At 32.6% G+C, this 20,869-nt stretch overlaps 1 protein-coding gene across 1 annotated transcript in view; it reads right to left on the minus strand.

Annotated features, from left to right (window-relative positions):
- LOC145293125 (protein SAND-like) overlaps positions 1-20,869 on the minus strand; it is a 66,349-nt gene that overhangs the window by 6,175 nt on the left and 39,305 nt on the right. Inside the window, exons 2-5 of the mRNA XM_080139531.1 lie at positions 16,178-16,419; positions 12,399-12,840; positions 7,156-7,331; positions 6,674-6,794 (exon numbers count right to left, since the gene is read on the minus strand). Of these exons, the coding sequence (XP_079995657.1) occupies positions 6,674-6,794; positions 7,156-7,331; positions 12,399-12,840; positions 16,178-16,419 (981 nt within the window). The remainder of the gene's footprint in view (positions 1-6,673; positions 6,795-7,155; positions 7,332-12,398; positions 12,841-16,177; positions 16,420-20,869) is intronic.

A 20,869-nucleotide genomic window follows, 5' to 3' on the forward strand; every position in this document is an offset into this window, starting at 1 on the left:
TTTATTGTTTTGGGCTCAAATCAAATTAAAAAGTTTGATCCATGTCCAAGTAACCTATATCTAAAATTTCAAGTGTTTAAACCCAAAATTGGCGGAGGAGTTTGGTAGAGTTTTCAAAGGTCCGTTGAACTTTGATCCCTTGACAGCCAAATTTCTGGCCGGAAGTCGATTAAAAAGATCTTTCCAAATCTCAATACCTCTTATGTCAAATCTTGAGTCTGTAGCCTAAAAATTGACAGAGTAGTTTGGTAGGGAAGTGTACGCACACACACACACACAATTTCACTTTTATAGATATAACTAGCAGTTCTGCCTGGCTTTGCTCAGGCTCTATGTACTGTTTATAACTTTATATGCATATGTATATATTAAAAAATGTGAATATGTGTGGTAATGCCTTTCTATATAATAGGCTTCCTTAACTACCATAGAGAAAAGTTGGTAGAGACCGCAGATGTCAAATTAAAAAAAAATTTTGACCCATGTCCAAGTAACCTACATCTAAAATTTAAAGTGTTTAGACCCAAAATTGGTGAAGGAGTTTGGTAGACTCTGAAAAAACTGATTAAAAAGCTTGTTGCATGTCTGAATACCCTTTATGTAAAATTTCAAATGTTTAGACCCCAAAATTGGCTTAATAGTTTGCTAGAGACCGCAAAGATAAAATCTTTTGAACTTTGATCCCTTGGAAGCCAAATTTTCAGAAAAAAAAAAAAAAAAATTGAAAAGCTTGCCTTATGTCTGAATACACTTTATGTAAAATTTCAAATGTTTAGACCAAAAATTGGCTGAGTAATTTGGTAGAGACCGCTGAGGTCAATTTTTTAAAAACTTTGACCCCCAACTATGACCCCTTAACATTTGTTTTGGGCTCAAATCAAATTATAAAGTTAGATCCATGTCCAAGTAACCTATATCTAAAATTTGACGTGTTTAGACCCAAAATTGGCAGAGGAGTTTGGTAGTTTTCAAAGGTCAAATTGTTGAACTTTGACCCCTTAACAGCCAAATTTCTGGCTGAAAACAGATAAAAAAGATTTTATCAAATCTCAATACCCCTTATGTCAAATCTCGAGTCTGTAGACCGAAAATTTACAGAGTTATTTGGTAGGGAAGTGCGCATGCACGCACACGCACACACAGCCATTTTCACTTTTATAGATATATAGATTATTAATATCAGTAAGTGAAACATCCATTATCAATGTTATTTCAAAGGCATCTTATCCGTTTATCCAAATTTTCACTTTTTTAAATAATGCTTTCAAGAACTTTTATTCTTTAATTTTATTATACTACAGTAAATGATTCTTTGTTCTTTTTTTTTGTTTTCTCTGCTTTGCTCAAACAACTGCTGAACATCTCCACATCTCTCAATCCTCAAAAAATGAAAAATCACACACAAAAAAAAAAAAAAAAAAGATTAAACCCAGAAGTCCAACTCCCCACTATCAGGTCTCCTTCTCTAACATCCGGAGTCTATGTTCCAACCTTCCAGAGGTTGAAATCCAATTACAGGAGACTAAACCAGACATATTGTTCCTGTGCAAAACAGGTATTAGACCAACTGTTTCCCTAGATAAGTTCGCGATTACCGGATATTCAAATTTGACATCAAAATCTGACTATCAAAATTGTCATGGGCATGGAATATGTGCCTACATAAGAGATGGCTTCTATGCAGTAGGGACATCTCCAGAGATCCTAATTTGCCCCCCATGTGCTTCTGAGTAGCACTTGCTCACAGTACAGCATTCATATTTGCTCTCTATCAACCCCATAACAGTGGAGTTACCATCATTGAAAGTATCTTTGAAAAAATTGACCACATTCTGTCTAGCCATCCCTCAGTTAACATTTACATCTGCAGAGACTTCAATGTTCACAACATTGACTGGCTAATCCACTCAAACAAGAGGGATGATGAGGGGAGGTACTGTCATGATTTCTCTATTGTCTATGATCTAACACAAATTGTTCACAAACCCATCCATATGCCCGACTACAAGAGACAATATGCAAGTCAAACTTTTTAATATACATATGCACATAAAGTTGAAACAAGTCTCATTGATCTGTTTCTTACAACTTGACCAGATATGTGCTTCTGTCTCCATTGGGATCTCTCAATCACTCAATTGTCTCGGTTAAGATAAAAACAAAATGTAACAAATCATCTAATGTACCTCTCCATTGTATTGTGTATCGATACTCTATGGCTGACTGGTATGACTTCTGAACATTCACATCAGATATATCTTGCACTCCATGTTAAAAAAGAATATGTTCTCTATTGTATCAGATCTGACTGAATGGTTAACTGTGGGTATGGACCACTTCATATCCTCCAAAAATTTATAGCAAAAGCCCAACAGCCAGTCATGGTTCACTCCAGAATGTGCTGCCACCATTGCGCATAGAAATCACTATTTCCATTGCTTCCAGCATAATACCTGTTGTGAAACTAAAGTTAGCTTTAGGACTGCCAGCAATTAGAGTAAGAGTAATAAAAAATGCAAGAGATTCGTATGCTCAATACGTCAAGTTTAAAGTATACGAGCAGCAGCTTGGCTCCTACCAGTTTTGGTGAATAACAAACAAGGTCCTGTACAGAAGCGTGTCCACTATTCCTACCATCATCAATGGACCTGAGGTAATCTCATCAGCATCTGACAAAGCAAAACTCTTTGCCAAGAATTTTGCAGCAAATTCTACCCATTGCGATCAGGCCCCCCTCCCTATATTCCCTCCTGTGACTGAAAACACACTAAGCGACATACTAATTTCTGTATGTGATGTTGCTAAACATATCAAAAACCTTGATTCTATAAAGCAACTAGCTCCGACAGTATTCCATTCATAGTGCTCAAAAAACTTCAACCGGAACTAGCTCTCATACTTACTAGGCTGTTTAAACGTTGTCTTAAAAGGAAAACTTCATTAGTCTGCTCTGTATTTAAAAAGACCGGTGCTAGAAACTGTGATAAACAGAAGTGGTCAATCACCTCGGCAAAAATAACCTGCTCAATGATATGCAGTATGGTTTCCATTCTGTGAGATCAACAGCTGATGTACTGACTTATATCACAGGATTAGTGAATTGCTTGATGGAGGCTATGTCTTTAGGGCAATAGCTCTTGACATATCAAAGGCTTTTGATAGAGTGTAGCATAAAGGTCTACTTCACATGATCACCAGTTATGGAATAGCTAGGAATGTCCTCTCATTTATAAAATCCTTTCTCTCTAATAGGCTTATAAAAGTAGTCATTGATGGGCAAAAATCAAAAACTCACTGTATTAATGCTGGTGTTCCTGAGGGTTCCATCCTGGATCCAACCCTGTTCCCGATCTTCATCAATGATGTCCCAAATCACATTCTTAGGTCATTCATAGACATTTATGCAGATGACACGACAATCTATGGCGACACTTCAAAGGCCAGCAATGATAAAGATCTTTTTGATTCTCTTTTTTCTAATTTTGAGAATGTGATGCAATGGGGAAAATGATGGTTGATTGATTTTAATGCATCGAAAACCAAGCTTCTCTCCTTTCAACATAATCGCTCTGATCCGTACGATGCCCCAATTGAAATGAATGGCTCTAGTCCTAAGGAAGCCCCATGTCTTGACAAGCTTCTGGGACTGACCTTCAATCCTGCTCTGAATTGAAACACGTACATCAAATCTGTTGCCAAGATCACTGGAAAACTGTAAGTATCTCACTGTCAATGAAATCCTCTATCTGCATAAGAGCCAGGTGCATCCTACAATGGAGTATTGTTGCAACATCTGGGCAGGAGTTGCTCGGCACGTCCTATTCTGCCTTGATAGAGTTCAAAACCAGCTTTGAAACCTAGTAGGTGATGCCCTTTTTTCTTTCCTACAACCTCTTTCCCCCACAGAAGATACATTGTGTGCCTGTCTCTGCTCTATCATTATTTTCATGGTAAGTGCTCATCTACACTCCAATCTTATGGTCCCCCCTACCTAAACTTTCACCAAAAAAACCCGACTAGCTAAAACCACTATATATGACTTTCCCCACTATCTGTGCCTTAATGTAAACACAGATTTCATAAACAAAGCTTCTTTCCTAAAACTGCCCGTTTTTTGGAACACTGTTCCACTGGCATGCTTCCCAGCTAAATACAACATGGTGGCCTTCAAATCTAACGTAAACAAGTTCCTGTGGAGTCGTTCTCATAAATACTCAAATTCTACCTTATCTACATCATTAACGATTACTTCACTACCACCTTACATTCATTAACTCTTATCCACGAGGTGGCCCAAGTAAAAAAAAAAAAATCCACAGGCCTAAAAAAGTTCATATAAAGAAATGTCCTCCATTTTACATGATTTAATCACATCTGACCACTGTCTAAACAAAATGAGGCAAATACTTTTCAGGTTCGTTTTACAATAGACAGTCATATGAAAAAGTGGCCAAACAATAAATATATAACAAATAAGTGTTATTAATGCAGAATATTTTACTCTTTTACCAAGCCGAATAAGTTTAGTGTTTTTATTTTAAAACGTTTATTCTGTTCAAAAAGCAAGTTCGAGTGCTTGGTGAGAACAATAAAAAATGTCTGACATGTATTTCTTACATCCTTGAATAGCTAAAAAATAAGACAAAAATACTTGTAGAAATCCACCCAATAAATGTTAACATGACATCTATTATTATCATTATTATTATTATATATTTGTTTTTGGACCACTTTTTCATGCAACTATTTATTTAAAACAAACCCAACATTTCTAATTATGATGAAAAAACAAAAAAAAACTTTATCATTTCATTTTAAAACATCTTCTGATAATAGATATTTTACTATCCAAACTTAATAAGAAAATCAAGATAAAAAAAATCTAATGATTTTTTTTTTTATAAAAACATTTGCATCTTTAATGTCTTTTTTAAGCTTATCCAAATTCTTGTGTAAAAACGCCAACATTTTACACAGTATCAGACGTCAGCATTTTGTATCTAACTTATATTATGTTTAATTTTTATAGATACTGCAAAATGCTGAATTGAATAAAAGAAACAACTTTTTTTTTTGCTTTTGATTAATTGCAGACCTACATACATTAAAAAAAGAAACCCAACATTTTTTAAAAATAGGCACTAAAATCAAGTTAACCCTTTCTAGAAATAAAATATTTTAACAATAAAAATAATTTTAAGTTGAATTTGCTGTTTTAAAATTGGCAATAGTCATTTTTTTATATTACATGAAAATATTTCTTAAGAATTGGAAACCCTTACTCAAAAATCTATGTTTAAAACTTTACATTGCAGAATATTGGGATGCTATTCTAATTAAATCTTAAAAATTAATTATTTTTTAGAATTCTGTCTTTTGTTGTAATTCAACTAATTATATTATAAATTATTGAGAAAAAAACATTGATTTTTTTTTTAAATATAATATTTTATATCTATTTTTATTATTTGAGGGTAAACAGTTACATATGGTTGCTACAAATAGCCATCTGTTTCAGTTAAAGAGACTTCCTCAGGCTACCCAGAACCTCTCGACGCCAAAAAGAAAAATTTCCCATTTTTCTTTTTGGTGTTGAGAGGTTCTGGGTCGCCTGAGGAAGTCTCTTTGACTGAAACAAATGGCTATTTGTAGCGACCATATGTAACTGTTTACCCTCAAATAATAAAAAATATATTTTGCTCTTTTTATTGAACACTATCTAACAACCTCGATGTCTTCATTAGTCCCGACTTTTGAACACCTCAAACCTATATATATATATATATATATATTTTTTTTTTAATTATGAAACCTCTCCAGCTTTATAAAATGTTGGAATTTTTATGAACCTAAATTTATTTTATTTAGTTTTTGTAATGTGAAATATGGGGGAGTATAGAACACCTAAAAAAATATTTCTCCTAATATATTTAATGAAAAGTGCTTTTAAAATATAAGTTAATATAAAATTGAATAAGTATCGAAAATTTCATGAAAATCTGATCATTAGTTCACTTTTGCTAGAGTTATTAAACACGGGTATGTCTACGCTTTCAAAATGGTCACTACATAGTAACATTGGTTTATGGCGTTCATAATGTAAATACAATTTGTCTCGCATTTTCATTATATTTGTGCTCTGACTTTTTTTTTTTTTTTTTTTTTTAAATATTACTTGTTCATTTTTTGCTTCTTTTAAATGATACAAAAGTTATGATGAATTAGATTACATTTACATCATGTTATATAGGGGGGGGTAAATTTGTGGCACATGTTGGAGGTACCTAGTGGTTTCAACAGCATTTTTACTTATTTATTCATAATATTTTTTAATTTAAAAATAAGAAAAAAAAAAAAAACAGAAGTTGATCTAAAGAATTTTTCACTTGTTTGGCATTTTTGAAATGAAATATTGTTACAGAGAATAACTTTTGTGCCAGACTTTGCTTGATTGACTACTGTGAAGCGGATATTTTAAACGTCAAACCTGAAATATGTGAGAAGTCGGTTAATAAAGGACATTCCCAGATTCAAACATACACAGGCATTTTTTTTATAGAATGAAAATTAGCTGATGACTTCAGTAAATATGGCCGCAATAAAATAGTTTAACCTAAGAAAAATGGTTAATGTTTGTGAAGAATTAAATACAATAAAATCAAGATAGTCTTACCTGTTTGATTTTACTCTTGCATTCAGATAAAGTAAAAAAGGAATCTCTGTCGACAGTGAGAAGAAACAAACATGTTTGACAGCTTTCGTCAAGGTAGGAAACGTGAGCTTGAAGGAAACCACTACAAGAGAAACAAAATGTGATTGTCAGATAAAAACACACATGAAAATTGCATTCCAAATAAATCGCAGCTTTATAGTATTAAGTAATTTTCAAGAGTTATCTCGAAGCAGGGGAGATAATTCAGTTTATTATTTTGATCAATGTTAAGATTTCTCCGAAAGTGGATGCGAATGATTTTTTAATAAAAAAATAGAAAAAAAAAAAGCGTTTATTTTATTTCAGCAAATGTTGAATTGTTTATTAACTTGTTAGGTGAAAGTTCTGGACAAGAACCCAAGAATCTGTTTTTATATATTTACACACATAATGATAAAGAAAGCAATCTTATTTTGAGAAAGTCAAAAAGCAATCGGACATACCTGGAATCAAATTTTGGCAAGCAAATTGGTGTCCACGACTCGGCAGCTTTGAAAGATTCTGATGCATTGACAAGGTTGATGATAAGATGCAAATCCACAGGATGCAAATAATATTTCTTCATTCGGACTAACGTCACGAGTTGACTACTGGCAATTATTAAAGCAAACACTAAATCCTGAAACCGATAAGGAGATAGAATAGCAAAATTCAGGAAAATTTTACTTTCAATTTGGGAAGTTTGGGATTTGCACAGTATGAGGCATAGATGAAAATTGTAATTCCAAATAAATTAATATGAAAACTTATACTTATACATGAAAAATTAGGAAAAATGATAGAGTAGAATTTTAATTAAAAATAAAAATCAGTTTTATTGTATTTTACCGATCTGACATTGATAAGAGTGGAAATACTTGTAAATCAGGGGGAGATAAGTCAGTTTGTCATTTAACTAAGTAATAATGAATCGCAGGTCAGCAAAATATGATAAAACTAATTTTTATTTTAAATTAAAATTCTACTTGATTATTTTTCCTAATTTTTGGTGTAAATACTTATTTTTGTCTGATGTGCATGTTGAAGAATTTTTACTTGGAATATGATTTTCATACTGTATGAGCATTTGAAAGTTTTATTTAATAATTTTATCTCTCTCTCTTACTAAAAAAAAAAAAAAAACATTAAAGAAAAAACATGTATCAGATAAGGATTGATTATTTAGATTATTAAAACTATTCTCATCTTGATTGTCATTTGCATATTTTGGCCAATGTAACCTCTAACCTTCTAACATCTTTTCAAACTTTAGAATCAATAAAGAATTTTGCACTGCACCCTTTTTTTTAACCCATGAGGGTATATTGTTCTCCATTCTATGATCAATGACTAGGTAGGAATGTTAATTATCTCGTGTGATTTTTAGTTATTAATGTCGTGTTGGTGGTTTAGGGTTTATATACAACCATATACATACTGGTATTACATTAAACATACGTGTGCATATATACATGTGTTTGTGACGTATTTGTATCACTGAGGGTTCTATATATGTGTTTTTTTAATGTGTATGTGGCACTTCTAATGTCTTTTGTGTTTTTATCATAACCGACCCTATGTATGTATGTATGTTTAGTAACGGACTGTTGTCCTTGTTCCTTAATTCACAAGATTTCCAGCTACGATATAACTGGAAATGTTTTCTCAATCATTAAATCATTTCTCTCCGATAGGCTCATAAGAGTAGTGGTCGATGGATAAAAATCAGAGTCCTGCAGTATTAATGCTGAAGTCCCTCAAGGGTCAATCCTGGGCCCAACTCTCTTCCTGATCTACATCAATGATCTCCCTAAACACATACTTAAATCGTTTGACATCTATGCTGATGACACAATCATCTATGGCAACACATCAAAGGCTGTAAATGACAAAGTTCTCTCTGATTCTCTCTCCTCTGATATCGAGCGCGTGGTTCAGTGGGGGAAGACGTAGCTGGTTATCTTTAATGCATCTAAAACAAAACTCCTATCTTTACATCATCAACGCTCTGATCCCCATCTGGCATCAATTGAAATGGATGGCTCTCGTCTAGGAGAAGCCCCATGTTTTGACAAGCTTCTGGGTTTGTCCTTTACTCCTGATCTGAAATGGAACACGTACATAAAGTCTGTTGCCAAGGTCGCTGGAAAGATGGTCGGATCCTTCTACCACTCCAGAAGATCTCACTACTGATGCAATTCTCTATCTATATAAAAGCCAAGTACATCCAAGGATGGAATACTGTTGCCATATCTGGGCAGGAGCTGCTAAAAACAGCCTACCCTGCCTTGACAGAGTACAAAATAGACTTTGTGGCTTAGTGAGGGATGCCCTTTTCTCTACCCTGCAACCTCTCTCCCACAGAAGAGACATTGCGAGCCTATCCTTGTTTTATTGTTATTTCCATGGTAGGTGCTCGTCTGAACTCCAATCTTTGGTCCCCCCTCGCCAATCTTTCACGAAAAACACCCATCTAGCTGAATCCACTGTGAAAAATTTTCCCCACTCTTTATCTGTGCCTAAATCAAAACGTAGATTCCATGAACAAAGCTTCTTTCTTAGAACTGCACGCCTGTGGCACTCTGTTCAATCTGCCTGCTTCCCACCTGACTACAACCTGGATGTCTTCAAGTCCAACGTTAACAAATTCCTAATGAACCGCCCCCTTAAGTAAACACTTCATTAAATCTCCACACTAACGTACTGTACTTGCAATAACCCTTATCCCTGAGTGGCTTCTGGGCCTTGATAAGTGGTGACCACCGTGTAAAAAAAAAAAAAAATTGTCTATTTTATGGCCCGTGATTCCTCTCATTTAGTGGTGTTAATGCGTGTTTGTCAGAATAAATAGCAACATATACAAAACAATATACCTGTTCTGCAATTGTTTCTTCTGGGAGTTTCTTCGACCATCTTGGGGAGATGGACCTGCTTTAAAGGAGACGCTTCACAAGACAGATAAAGACGATGTGTGTTTTTATATATTTTATTCACTCCCAAGTATTTGTCATAGCAGAAATGGAGTGACTGACGATCTTTGGCTTCGATTTTCTCTATCTCTATTTTGAGACTGTCGTTCCTTTATGAGGAGACTTGTTAAACCTATCCTATCTCTAGGGTTATAATCAGGATTCGGTTCTGGGGTTCGGGAAGGAGTGAGTCACTCTCTCGACAATAGCATGTTTCTGCCTTCTTTTCCAATCGACCACACCTGGCCTCTCGCCACCAATGTCACACCGCACAATCCGAATGTCAGCAATACAAAATTCTTTTCAAGAGAAGATGTTCACGACTCTTTTCTCTCTGCTCCCCCAGGGAATTTTTCCCTGCTTTTATATCTTCCTATCTAGAAAAAAAAGGAAGAGACAGGAAAAAAAAAATAGCTTCTCCCATCATGCTCTGCCTTCCCAAGATGCCCTTCACGTATACAAATGCGCTGGCTATCCTTTCCTTCTTCTTTCCCAAAGAGTGATGCAGATACGCCCGGTACGTTTCTTTTTTTTTTTCTTCTAACCATATACCCCACACTATCTCTTTGGCATCTCAAATCGCTGTTATCCACTTATAGATAGATATATAGATCAATAAATAGATAGATCGATAAATAGACAGATACATAATTAGATAGACGGATAAACAAATAATTTATTGCTTTTGCTCGGCCACTCTCTAACATTAACTTTACTAAGGATTGAACTTTGAAAGTCCAGAAGATTGGTGGTTATAACTGATAATCAGTGTCTTTAACCATTGCACCACAGGTACACATCTAAAACAAGAATAGATTTAAAAGGTTTAAAAATGTATACTAGAATTGTCCACATGAACTCGTGATGTAACAGTTAAAGACCTAAGAGTTTTATAGAATTTTTACTCCAATTTTGATCAAAATTCATTAAATGCTTTTGATTTTAGAAAAATATCCAAAATTTGGAGCTTAAACTGAAAAAAATCTTAAATAAAAGATCAGAAAATCTTGCTTAATTTATGTGCATAAATCAAAGCTCTAGAAAATGAAGAACTATTTTTAAATCCGATGTTGTCCATTTATGATGGTTAACTTTTTAAAATACATACACATATTTAACGATAGAGAGAAGAAAAAAAAATAAACCAAGTTATATGTTCATCAATGTTTCATCTTTATTTGAAGACCTCTTAGAGATGATTAAATTGAAGAAAATAAAATACCAATACTATATTTGAAAATATACTTGCTGTGAAAAGGATGTCTTTTTTCTATTTCAAAATGAAAAAGTTGTTGGCATTCAAAAATGTGTAGTGTCGTGGAGTGAGTGAGATTTTTTTTTTAACATCATATAGCCGTTTAGATATTTTCATCTTTCCATTTTGTCAGAATATTATTTCCTTTATTCTCATCATATATATATATATATATATATATGTGTGTGTGGATGGTGACTGATGAGGACAAGGTATTGCATGTGCTCCCACACATTTACATATATAATAAAGAGCAAAGACCTAAATACAGCTACTTGCATGCTTAATTTACATAACTATTTTTAAAAATAATGAATTATAGTTTGGTGTTATTCACTTATAATTTTAATGTCCTATTTTCCTATATGTATGCAATAGCTTTGTCGATATTAACAGTAATTAATCAAAGTTATTTAATAAAAAAGATCAAAACCTTTCTAAAAATGTTATGTTCATTAATTTTTAAAAGAGGATAATTTAAATGAAAACTATTAGCTTTCAAAATTAGATTTATAGTAAAAAATATGTCAGTTATAATTTAAAAAAAAATAAGAAATGTAAATATAGATGTTGAGTACTTTTTTGATAGTCTATAATATAAAGGAAAGTCGTCTGCGTTCAACTAAATCTGAAACCTGCTCCAAAGAAAATATAGGTACATTGTTTATTTAATATACATTCTTCTTGAAGTCCAGAGAAACAAATGATTTTTTTTATGTTACCATGTAGTAATTCGTCAACATTTTTATTTTCCAGTCGCCAGAGGATGAAAGAGAAAGAGGAGTGGGAGACAGAGAGAGTGAGAAGATATAGATAGGAACGGGGAAGAAAAAGAGAGAATATGGGGAAGAGAATAGGAGAGGAGAGAGAGTGGATGAAGGAGGGAAGAAATAGAGAAAGACAGAGAGGGAGAATAGAGAGAGAAGTTTTCAAAGAAAGATCTTACACACACTAACTTTTAATTTGCTTTTTAAAATATCCCTGGACAACAAAGTAACCATACTTATATATATATATATATAAGAAGAAAAAGTCACGATATTGCAGAAATGAATTTACAATATTATGTTCAAAACAAAAAATATGAAATAATATATATATATATATATATATATATATATATATATATATATTATTATTATTCCAGGTTAAAGAAATATAAAGATAAAACCCAATTAATTTAACGTGGTTATTAATAGTGCTCATTCAAAAGAACAAGATCTGACAATAAGACTTATGACAATAAGACTGCTACTGTTTCGGTCAAGTGACCTCATAAGGTAACCTAAACTTTCAATTTACATTGGAACATAATCCTTTTCTGATGTAAATTGGAAGTTTAGGTTACTTGATGAGGTTACTTGATTGAAACAGTAACAATGTTATTGTCGTAACTATGTAAATTGTTTACTTGAAATTAAATAAAAAATATTATATGTATGTATAAAGAGCAGAGAGAATGTACTAAAATATGTCTTCTTACCTTAACTTTACAATGTTGACATATAGTTTGTGCAATGGAATCACGGATGGATCCATCCAAAGGAAGGCATCGAACAGCTCCCAGCAAAAATCCGGGCTCACTGTCCATCATGTTGAGTAAGTTATCAATAAATTTCTCTGCTCCACTGAGAAGTCGTCGCAGGTCAAAGTTCCGTCTCTGCCTGAAGATTTTACTGAGTTGGCTGAGGGTGAGGACACTGATAATTTGGTTGTAGACATAGGAGAGCTGTAAGAGTAGCTGGTGAGCCGAATCAGGACCCTGGGATACACCGACCAGGATCAGGTGCTCTCGGATGAGGAACACGAAACGATGACTCCCAGCCACAATGCAACGGATTATGTCGTTTTCAGAATTGGACACAAATGACACAAGCGCTTGCATCAGGCCCATTAATGTCACCAGGTTATCTTCACTACCAAACCTACAAAAAAGAATGAATCGTTGGATTGAAAATCTGCTGCGGAAATACCAAAGGTGGGATGGATATAATATTGGGAAGAAATGGTTTTGGAAGTTCCGTGTAGAATAATTTAACATGGAAATCTACCTCGTATCTTCAACTAATCGTTGGTAGTGATGTGTCTGTGGGATAATTCATCATGATGGATATTCTACTAGTTAATTATAAAATTAATTTCCTCAACCAAAGAGTTTTTCACCATTTTTATGTCCTTTTAGAAAGATTATATATATATATATATATATATATATATATATATATATACTAGCAAAAGTACCCGTCATTGACAGGGTTCAAAAACAGCCTACAGAAAATGGACTCTGATTTATGAAAGTACTAGCGAGGGGTACCCGGCGTTGCCCAGGTGTTTGAAAGTATGTGTGGTTTTGGGTAAATAAAAAGAAAAATCGTTGGTTGTTAAAAAAAAAACAAAAAAAAACGAAGCCTTGACGCGCAGTTGGAAAATAGTAAAGTGTGAAAAAAACAGGTGCCCATTTTTGACGAGTTATTGACGTGAACTTTGAGTGCGGGACAGTGTTTTATTTAACGCGAGTCTGTTTTTTATACGAAAAAACTTAATGCACATGCGGCGATGGTATGCGATAGCTATTCAGCAGTTAACATTTTCTGCGGGACAGTTTTTAATGAGGTCAATAAACCGGTTTGTTTGTTTTTACCTAACTTTGGAAAAAAACAGCTCCCTGTTTATTAGGAGGAGTGTCTTGTCTCGAAATGAAAGCAAAAGGGTTATGAATTTGGGGGTATCAAAACCAAATTAAAATATGATGAAAGTAAAAATAAAATAGATAAACCCCATAATTTATTATACCATACCTATTCACACTGAAACACTTATCACAATATTCTTTGGATCTATATTAAAAAACCTTGTTAAACTTTGTGACATATTTCCATTCTATGGAGGTCAGGTGCGAACGAACACCCCATAATTTTATTATATCATATTTCTTCAAACTGAAACATAATTATCAAAGTATACTTACGCAGATAGATATAAAAAGTCTTTATTAAAGTTTGTGCCTATTTCCATTCTATGGAGGCCAGGTGCGAACGCAGACCCCATAATTTTATTATACCATTCCTATTTAAGTTAAATCATACTTATCAAAGTATTATTATGTACATCTGTATCAAAAACACTTGTAAACGTTTTTTTTTAATTTTTTAATTTTTTACTTCCATACTTTGTGGACCAGGCGCGAACGCAGACCCCACAATTTTAATGAACCACTGTTCTGCCAGATCAAACCTACCCATTCCTGTGTCTCGATACATCTTCTATCATATGTAATCAGTTTTTTAAAATAGTCAACCATATAGGAGCCTATTCGTGACCACACACACAGCTTTATATTATAGATATCCTGTTAAGCTTTTTTTCCTAAATCCTTATTCCAATTTTGATAAAAATCTATTGAATGATTTTGATTCTATTAAAATGTCTAAAATTTAGGGATCAAACTTTTTAAGGTATTTTAAGAAATTTAAATTCAGGAAATCTTGCTAAATTTGTGTCAAATAACTATGGATTAAATTTAATGCAAATAAAAAAATATTTGAATTTTCAAATGGGAGCTTGTGTCCACATTATGCTCCTTAACAACCTTTTAAAATAATCCAAATAAACTGAAATTTGAAAATATTGATGGATGTCTAATTACTAGAGTTAAAATTTCATGAATTTTCACAAAAGGATGTCAGTCCTTCTTCAAGCTCTGCATAACACTAAACATAGCTTACATTACCCACCCTTCAACATAGCAGATATGTTCCAAAATTCATAATGAACAGTTAATACATTGTGGTGACTATAAATATTTTTTAAAAAATGGCATTAAAATATGTTAAAAAGTGGCATTCACTCTAGATGGGTTGAACCGGCTTCCCCCAAAGGAAGAAGTTTCATGAGAATATCAAGTTCACAAGCGGTTCCCAGTCGCATGCATACCTCAGTCAGGGGAGACAACAATGTTAGGTTTTTGCATGTTTTGCAGGGAGATGCTGACATCCTTCTACATACATAATATATTGGTATTCTCAAATAATTATTAATCTGGTACTGACTAGTTTCAACATTGCTTAACTTTGGTGATCCAACAGGAACCGGTGTGTCAATGTAATTATATTTCTGTACAAATTGTAAAAAACTGTAATTTTTAAAAATTAATAAGTCATTAGTTATCAGTCTCTTAGTTTATGCAATATGATTTCTGAAAATACTGATGTTTGCACTAATTCTGAGTGTTATGCTAGAGTTCTGCCAGAGAGGACAGGGTATATTTTTAAAAGTTAAAATCATCATCTTTATGAATATACCAGCCTACAAGAGATAAGGATCTTCAAGAAAACATTTTTCGATTCAGGTCCACAAAAAGGCAATATAGAATAGTCCTTATTAAGAATTCTTAACATTATTTTAAGTTTTCGCAGATAATTGAGTGACAATCGAACTTAGTGTTTGTGTTTTTTCTGCTTATGGTGACCAACTAGAAATTACAAGCAATGAACAAAGCATTTAACCAAGAAACAACAATGATGGATCAGCAAATTATCAAAAATCGTTTGAGCTTTCAAACTCTTTAATTAGCAAGGATTAAGCTAATTATGAGGAGAGTAGAAAACGAACCTTGGGTTACTTTCAGCAGCCTTGCAACTCTCACTTTCCTTGTTTTGTCCTTTAGTCCTCAAATTTCATGAGTGATGTTTCTGACAAAAAAGGGAAGAATTGCTTTTTTTCTATCTCAGAATCCATCTTACACTTATCGTTGGCTTGTTTTTAACATTGAAGTAGTTTTTTTTTTTTTTTTTTTTTTTTTTTTTTAAACTCCTTACATCTAGTGGTTTGATGGCTAGTCTGGGGAGATTTCCATTAAAAAAAATATATATAAAATTAACTAAGAAACACCAATAATGATTAACAATCTATGAATAATTGTTTGGGTTTTAGAACTATTTAATTAACAAAGACACTGTTACACTTAATACCATTGAAAAGTTATCCATGAATACAATTTATTTATAGTTTCATATGTTCATACCCAGGACAGATTCTATTTAATCCACAGATAGGACTGACAGGTACTACAACTTAGAATGAACTTGAAAGTAATAGCAACTAAATGGCCACTCCACATTTCTCTCAAAGCTCCAAAGTTGAGGCCTCACCACCTGATGTACTTTGATATCATACTCAGACCCCAACCTTCAATCATTTATCACTTGGATAAAACATCAATAATGATAACAAAACAAAAAAGATACATTTAAAATCGTTTACCTTGAATATACAGGTTTCCCTGCTTCACTTAGAATAAAAACATGTTTTTTATGATTTCGCCACGTTGAGTGGCTGACGTCCTCACCATCACTTAACGTATTTGTAGACGTGTGCATCCAGCTTGAAGATTCCTCTGCCTCTGCATCATCTGCAGAAATAGCAAGCCCTTCAACACTGCCGGCAATTTCAGCAGACAAATCACTACCACGCCGCGTTCCGGCTTCGGCTGTTACTTCTTCATCCTAAAAATAAACGATTATTAAAATTAATAAGATAATTTAGTTGCTCTTAATGCTATAACACAATCTCTTTGACCAACCATTCAGGAAAGGGTGTTAGATCTACATATCAAAATGTGAACAAATTTACCTAACCAGCAGTAGGTGGATCATCATCATCATCACCACCACCACCATATTCAGATTAACATCCATTTTACAGACTGGCATATATGTTAGACACATGCTTAGCAGAAGTAGTTTCAACCAGGAGCTCCATTTTTTAAGCTTTGCGAATTTCGATTGTAACTACCTCGGAAATACAAACCTTCAATGAAATTTAGGGAGCTACATTTGACGGAAGTGCTGCTTTTGCACTTCATTAAATAAGGGTGTACGTCCAGTTGCCTACTTTCAGATGAATCTTTGATATTGATTCATAACTGCTTCAAACCTTCAAACTTCTGATGACCATTCTGAGATTCATACAAAAATTTTTAAACAGTCAGGGATTGATATTTTTGTACAAGTAGACATCCCAAACTAAAATTATTTTCATCATATCTAAAACTTTTAATGTGGGCAGATCTTTTGCAAAATACAAACAATGATACCATATTTATTTTGATAGCAAAATTGGTCACTGAATTATGATCATTCCAAGTTTGCTGGCAATTAGAAAATATGTCATCTTGTGTTATTAGTCCAGAAGTCAAAGTTTAAGGACTCTGAACAAGTGAAATATCCTTACAAATGTAATGTCATTCTGTAGTAAATGAAAACTGATAATAGCGAAAACAATAATAAATCAAGCCACTCTAAACATTGTGTAAAACCCTAATAACCTTTTGAAAAAAACATACAAAATGACACAGAAGTGCAAGTTAAGATTCATTTTAACAGCTAACACATGGAATTTTTGTAATATGATTCATAGTGCAATAAAGAAGATTTTTTTTAAAAACTTATATTTAAATGATGTAAAACAAATAGAAACAATTTGATAATAGGGCAAAAAATTCATTAACTCAAGTTTTAATTTTGACTTTTTTTGTGAAAAACAACTTAAAACCCTATGAAGCCTACCATATTGACAAGTATCTGTTTTTATATGCATAGAAACACACAATATAGTGACAGTGAAGTTGAAAAACACCAACATAAAACAATAAATCGTTCATCATTGAAAATAACCTAAAATAACTTGAAAAACAAACAATGTTACACGAGAAAGAACTGCACATTTATAAAGCGAAAAGATCAAATTTTGTTTATATCCAAATTTTATCAAAATAACTGACACATTTTTTTAGGTTATCACAAGTTGAAATTGAAGAGAATTATAAACGTTTGTGTGTGCATTCACTGCACTAGCTATATTCGATGCTGCAATAAAAAATTCTTATCCGAAAGAAAACCACAAGTTCAATTTATAAACAACTAGCAGGTATATTCGGCGTTGCCCAAGTCCACAAATAATAAATAAAAGAAATGAAGTTCCGTTTGGATACATCTACTATACTAAGGATATTGAGCACTTTTTCATTACTATATGTCAATTCCATAATGGGCAACAGTTCTACTCCCACTCCTATCCAAGGGCAGGGAGATTTGTTAACTGTACTTTAATGTAACAATTTCAAAAATACAAGATACAGTAAAAATTGGATTTAACTTGAAAATCCTACTTTAAAAATTGGATAAAAAACACGAAAATGCTATCACCTTAAAAAAAGAATTACCTGGCCAACTCCCCACCAGATTCTTCAGCAGTTCTAACCCTCCCCTCCTTAGATTATGGGAGAGGGGTAAACAAAACATTTAGGGATACAAAGAGAAGAAGCTACTCTCAGGATATTGAGCAGTTTTTGATGACTAAATATCACTTTCTGCCCCATGCAAAGTGATTTTTTTAAAAATACTACTTCAGTCTAGAAAGATTTCTCTTTATGGTCTGGTGCGACAGCTGTTACTTTGTCAGCACATTCCGTAAATTTCAGATTTTTTTTTTATGTCTCCTTCAAAGATAGGAGAGATAAAAATTAAAAATAAAACAAACTGAAATTAATTCAATTTTAAAAATAACAAATAGAAATAAAATTCAAATATAAATAAAATTTTTAAAGAAAGTGTACAGTTATTTTCAGTGCTTCACAAACCACACATGGACATACAAACAAACACACATACATGCACAGACGTTTGCCCTTTATATAATAGATTAACAGATGTTTATTTTATTTATTTTTTAAGATTGAAAATGGTATTTTTTTTCTTAAGTTGAATAGCAAATTTGATTTGCAAAATGAGATCTTTTATAAGAAAAAACACAAATCAAACCTGACAGCAGATCTTCTGTTTTAAAAAAAATCAACTGTCTCCTAACTAATTGCCTGCTCTCCTACCCCAAACCATCCCCAGAGAACCGGATCTGACCCTCTCTCTCCCTGTCCATGTACTTTTTGGCCAGAAATTGAAAATTTTAATGTAAAATAATCAGTCATTTCTGAGTCATTCTAGCATTTTAGTACAGTTAATCATTTTTTTTTTCTCTCTGTGATATGAATCCAGAGTTTTCTTTGAATTTTTTTTTTTTTTTTAAATGGTTATTTGTGCTTATAAGAAGGTTTTTGTTTTTTGTTGGGAGACCTTGCTAGTGGTAGAATTAAGGAAGGGTTTTTCTTTTAAAGAGAGCTTGCCACTCAAAGCAGGGAGGAGGTGCTTGCCACTCATACCTAAGGATAGAAGTAGGGTTAAGGAAATTTTTTTTTTTTTTAATTTATTTTTAGAAGAGAAGACTTATTCAGATTTAGGATGAGTGGTATAATGAAAAGGTATTTTTGGGAGATGAACTTGTAATTTGAGTGATTTTGTTAGATTAAGTAATTATAATTTTTATCTTATACTAACTTTTCAGCTTGAAAAAATTATCAAAAGTATTTGGAGAGCTAACTATTTTAAAGGGGGCAAGAATGGCCCGTAAATTGGGGATCATTTTATCTTAAATTTATATGCAAAACCAAGATATTCATTCTAAATTATATTTTGTTGCTTTTTTCTGTCAAAATTTTCAGAGCGTTCACATGTAATTGTCTAAAAAGAAAGCACAATCCGATTTCTTTTTTTTTGTTTAAATGGGTGGCTAGAAAGTCATTTTTGACTAGAATTAAAATTTGAAGAGTATATTTGCAAGACAACATTTCTCGAAGGAGCCACTATTTTATAAAAAACTGTGAACCGTATTAACTTTAATTTTAGATAAAACGTTTAAAAAAAAACAAAAAAACTTGCCAATCTTGTTTACAGCTAACAGTCAACTGTATCACTAAAACCGAAACAATATTTTTTTAGGATAGGGTAATTAAAAATGGCTACTATGAAAATATACAATTATAATTTTAATACATAAAAAGGGTATAAAAGTATTGTCTTACTTGTCAGTTGAGGTACAAATATATTCTTTTAAAAATTATCAATATTAGTCAGGTTGAAAGATTCTTTGGGAGGGGGGGGATAGGAGAGAAAAAATAAATCTCGCTTTATTTTGTACTCCCACTAGGATTAAGGGCTCCATCTAATTGTTTGCCAAATTTCATGATGAAATTCCTCAGAGAGGAATGGGAACAAATGTTTAAAAACCACCCGTTCTTCACAAAAGTTATGAAAATGGTCTGTTAGCAGTGTTAACATTTTTATCACTTTACTTGTGTAAAACTCTTCAAATATGTCATGTAGACGATTATTTATTGATCCAAGTCAAAATATATTCATTTTCAAACAAAATGGTGATATCTTGAGGATTTAAAGCACTTTGCTTTTTAGAATATGACTATTTTTAGTAGAAAACCATTGAAATCTGTTCTGATCCACAGTGTTTTTCATGGTTGGTGGGTATTAAGAAAATAGACATTCAATCAAATTAATGAATTTCTAAATAATAGCAATAGTTCAATATATTCAAAATTTAATCAAAATTGATTTGATCCCATTATACTAGTATACTAATTGTAAGAAACTATTCAATAATGCTGCAACTACACTATAATAGCGAAATTTGGAAAACGAAAAAAAAAAAAGTCACTTTAAAAAAGTAATAATGGTATCTACTGACTTTTGTGCCAATTTCAACCAAAAACAATGATATCTACTTAATTGGCATGTCAGAAGTACTTATATACTACTGCATTATTGAAAAAAAAAAAAATATGAGTTTTTGATTTTTATCGTAAAAACCCTCGCTATATTTGTTTGGGGAGACATGACATAACAAGGGAAGTAACTCAGTTATGCTAAAAACACGGCAACAAATTCATTTATGATTGTCAATGCACAATTTATTAAAAGATTGGAAATAGTTACATGCTATCTCCTTTTAAAACTCTCAGTGTTTTTTAGCCCAAAATTTTATTTTTGCTAAATTTTGTCAAAAAATGTTTTCTTTAAGAATTTTTTCTACCTTATCGCTTTCCATAAT

The sequence above is a fragment of the Euprymna scolopes genome, chromosome 2 (assembly GCF_053919585.1).
Source record: "Euprymna scolopes isolate OS-2025 chromosome 2, ASM5391958v1, whole genome shotgun sequence".
Lineage (NCBI taxonomy): Eukaryota > Metazoa > Mollusca > Cephalopoda > Sepiida > Sepiolidae > Euprymna > Euprymna scolopes.